At 67.2% G+C, this 3110-nt stretch overlaps 1 protein-coding gene across 1 annotated transcript; it reads left to right on the top strand.

Annotated features, from left to right (window-relative positions):
• The first annotated feature begins 908 nt into the window (after positions 1–908).
• On the top strand, positions 909–2612 carry HMX3 (H6 family homeobox 3). Its single transcript, XM_029201279.1, has 2 exons — positions 909–1320; positions 1939–2612. The coding sequence occupies exons 1-2, from the start codon at positions 909–911 to the stop codon at positions 2610–2612; spliced, it is 1086 nt and encodes a 361-aa protein (XP_029057112.1).
• The last annotated feature ends 498 nt before the right edge of the window (positions 2613–3110 follow it).

The raw sequence follows: 3110 nt of genomic DNA on the forward strand, positions 1-3110 counted from the left end.
CCTGCCTCCTGGGTCGGCGCTGCGTGGCTCTCCAGCTGAGTCGGGGCGGAGGGCCCCTGCCAAACCCTTGGGGGCGGGGAAGAGGCAGCTGCGAGCGCGGATAACCCCGAGGTGACCCGGGCGGGCCTGGACCGCCCCTTCCCCCTCCCGCGGGCCAGGCGGCTGGAAGCGGGTCCCCGAGCTGCAGGGGGGAGAGGGAGGCGCGGGCTCTGGTAGCCGCGGCTGTCAGTGCGCTCCGGCCGGGGGCGCCGCCGGCTCAGCGTCCCTAGCTCGCCTCCTGCGCTCGCCGGAGCGCTCCGAGTGCCTCTTTAGCAGGAGCCAATATCCTTTTGTGCTAATAGGCTTGTCCTCATTTGCTGCCTAATTGGACTATATAAAGCCAATAATAGGCGGGCTCTTATAGCCCGAAGCCAAAGCGCCAAAATCCGAGGGAAGGCGAGGAGGGGGCAGTGGCGGAGGCGGCTGCGGGACCCGGGCTCGGCTGCGCCTTCGCCTGCCTAATCCCATTTGCCATTGTACGCGCCCAATCGCCGTATACTCCCCGCATTTAACTTGGATGACATTTTGATTTCATCATTAGCATCCGGCGCCGGATTGACGCAGCCCCAAGCCGGGGACTGCTCTAGCCGCCTCCTCCCCGGGAGCTGTAGCCGCCGCCTAGCCGCCTCACTCCCTCGGTGCCGCTACGGGGCCGCTCCCCGCCCCTCAGCACCCCTCCCCCATGCGACCCAGCCCCGGCCGGGTCCTCACCCCGCCCTCCTGCCGTTGGATTTGCGCCCGGGGCGGCCCCCGACTTTGCGCCCCGTAGTTGAGTTCCGTTTATGGTCTGATTTCCGGCGCCCGTCTGCTCGCCCGGCCGCCTGCCTGTCCCGTTCCCTCCCTCCCGGGGACCCGGAGGAGAGGGGACAATGCCGGAGCCCGGGCCGGACGCCCCCGGCACCGCTAGCGCGCAGCCCCCGCCGCCGCCGCCGCCCCCGCCTCCCGCGCCCAAGGAGTCCCCATTCTCCATCAAGAACCTGCTCAACGGAGACCACCACCGGCCGCCCCCTAAGCCGCAGCCGCCCCCACGGACGCTCTTCGCTCCGGCCTCGGCCGCCGCCGCCGCCGCCGCCGCCGCCGCCGCCGCTGCCGCTGCGGCCAAGGGGGCCCTGGAGGGCGCCGCGGGCTTCGCGCTCTCGCAGGTGGGCGACCTGGCTTTCCCCCGCTTTGAGATCCCGGCGCAGAGGTTTGCCCTGCCCGCGCACTACCTGGAGCGCTCCCCGGCCTGGTGGTACCCCTACACCCTGACCCCCGCCGGCGGCCACCTCCCACGACCTGAAGGTACCGACCTCTCTTTGAACTTTCGTTGTCCTCCCTGCGCGCCTGTCCCAGCCCGGTCCGCGCTGCCTTCCACCGCAGCCCTGGGACCCCCGCACCCTCAAACGCTCTGTTTGGCCGGCTTCCTCCGTCCCCTGGCTTGCAACTCCTGCCCGCGCGCTCTGTTGCGCTGCTAGGGAATCCAATCCCACTTGGTGAGAAAAGAAATGGAGTTGGAGTCCGGGGCGCGGCGCTTCCCGGGAAAGTGGCCTCGGGCATGAATGGGGAGGCTTCAGGTGGCTGGGACTGGGGACCTGGCCTGGATGGAGGGAGTGACCCCGGCGGGCCCAAGCTGGAGGCGAATCTCCGCGGGCCCCCGGCGAGGGAACTGAGGGAAAGAAAGGAACCGGCCGTGCTGCCCACTCCGGGTCTCCCTAGCCTCTCCTCGGGAGAAGGTTGGATGCCAGGATGTGGTGCCCCTCTTCTGGCCCAGCCGGGAAGGAGGAGGCCCGCGGGAATGGTGAGGCCTCGAGGCCTGGGGCCCAGAGGCCGGCGCGGGTTGAGCCTGCCGCTCCCAGGCGCCAGGCCTCGCTGAAGGCTGTGTCCGTGTGCGTGTGTGTGCGTCCGTCTGTCTCTCTCCAGCCTCGGAGAAGGCCCTGCTACGAGACTCCTCCCCGGCCTCGGGCACCGACCGCGACTCCCCGGAGCCGCTGCTTAAAGCCGACCCGGACCACAAGGAGCTGGACTCCAAGAGCCCGGACGAGATCATTCTGGAGGAGAGCGACTCGGAGGAAGGCAAGAAGGAGGGCGAGGCGGCGCCGGGCGCGGCCGGGGCGAGCGTGGGAGCGGCGGCGGCGACGCCGGGCGCCGAGGACTGGAAGAAGGGCGCGGACAGCCCGGAGAAGAAGCCCGCGTGCCGCAAGAAGAAGACGCGCACGGTCTTCTCGCGCAGCCAGGTCTTCCAGCTCGAGTCCACCTTCGACATGAAGCGCTACCTGAGCAGCTCGGAGCGCGCCGGCCTGGCCGCGTCGCTGCACCTCACCGAGACGCAGGTCAAGATCTGGTTCCAGAACCGCCGCAACAAGTGGAAGCGGCAGCTGGCAGCCGAGCTGGAGGCGGCCAACCTGAGCCACGCCGCGGCGCAGCGCATCGTACGGGTGCCCATCCTCTATCACGAGAACTCGGCGGCCGAGGGCGCGGCGGCCGCGGCCGCGGGGGCCCCGGTGCCAGTCAGCCAGCCGCTGCTCACCTTCCCGCACCCCGTGTATTACTCTCACCCGGTGGTCTCGTCCGTGCCGCTGCTCCGGCCCGTCTGAGGCCCGAGAGGGGAGGAGGAGGGAGCACCCGGCCCCCTTCTCAGACCCCAGAGGAGACTGGGCCGGGCCGAGGGCGCAGAGACGTCCAGCGGCCTTCGGGAACCGGGGCTTCGGCGCGCGGCTCCGGCCTCCCCTTCCCCAATCGGTAGCGTTTTTGTAAGTATTTGCAATGCATTTTCGTGCAATTCACCCCTAATGGATTTGAGGCGCTTCCCCTCTTACTTTTGGTTTTGGTTTATATTAAGAGAAAGTAGGAAAAAGACAAAATTTCCAGGTCAAATATTTCGGCTGAAAAAGCTTTTGCAAAATGTGCCGCCCTCCCCAACCCCCGCCCCCAGTTTGCCTTGCGCTGTGGCTTTTTGGGTTTTATTTTTATGGAAGGAAAGTAAGCGCAAATCCTGAACCCCTCTAATTGATTCATTTTCTATAGAACTATTTTCAGAAGTCGAGAGAGAGAGAGAGAGAGAGAGAGAGAGAGAGAGAGAGAGAGAGAGAGAG

This window comes from Monodon monoceros, unplaced genomic scaffold (genome assembly GCF_005190385.1).
Source record: "Monodon monoceros isolate NGI ecotype Baffin Bay Population unplaced genomic scaffold, NGI_Narwhal_1 Super_Scaffold_4, whole genome shotgun sequence".
NCBI lineage: Eukaryota > Metazoa > Chordata > Mammalia > Artiodactyla > Monodontidae > Monodon > Monodon monoceros.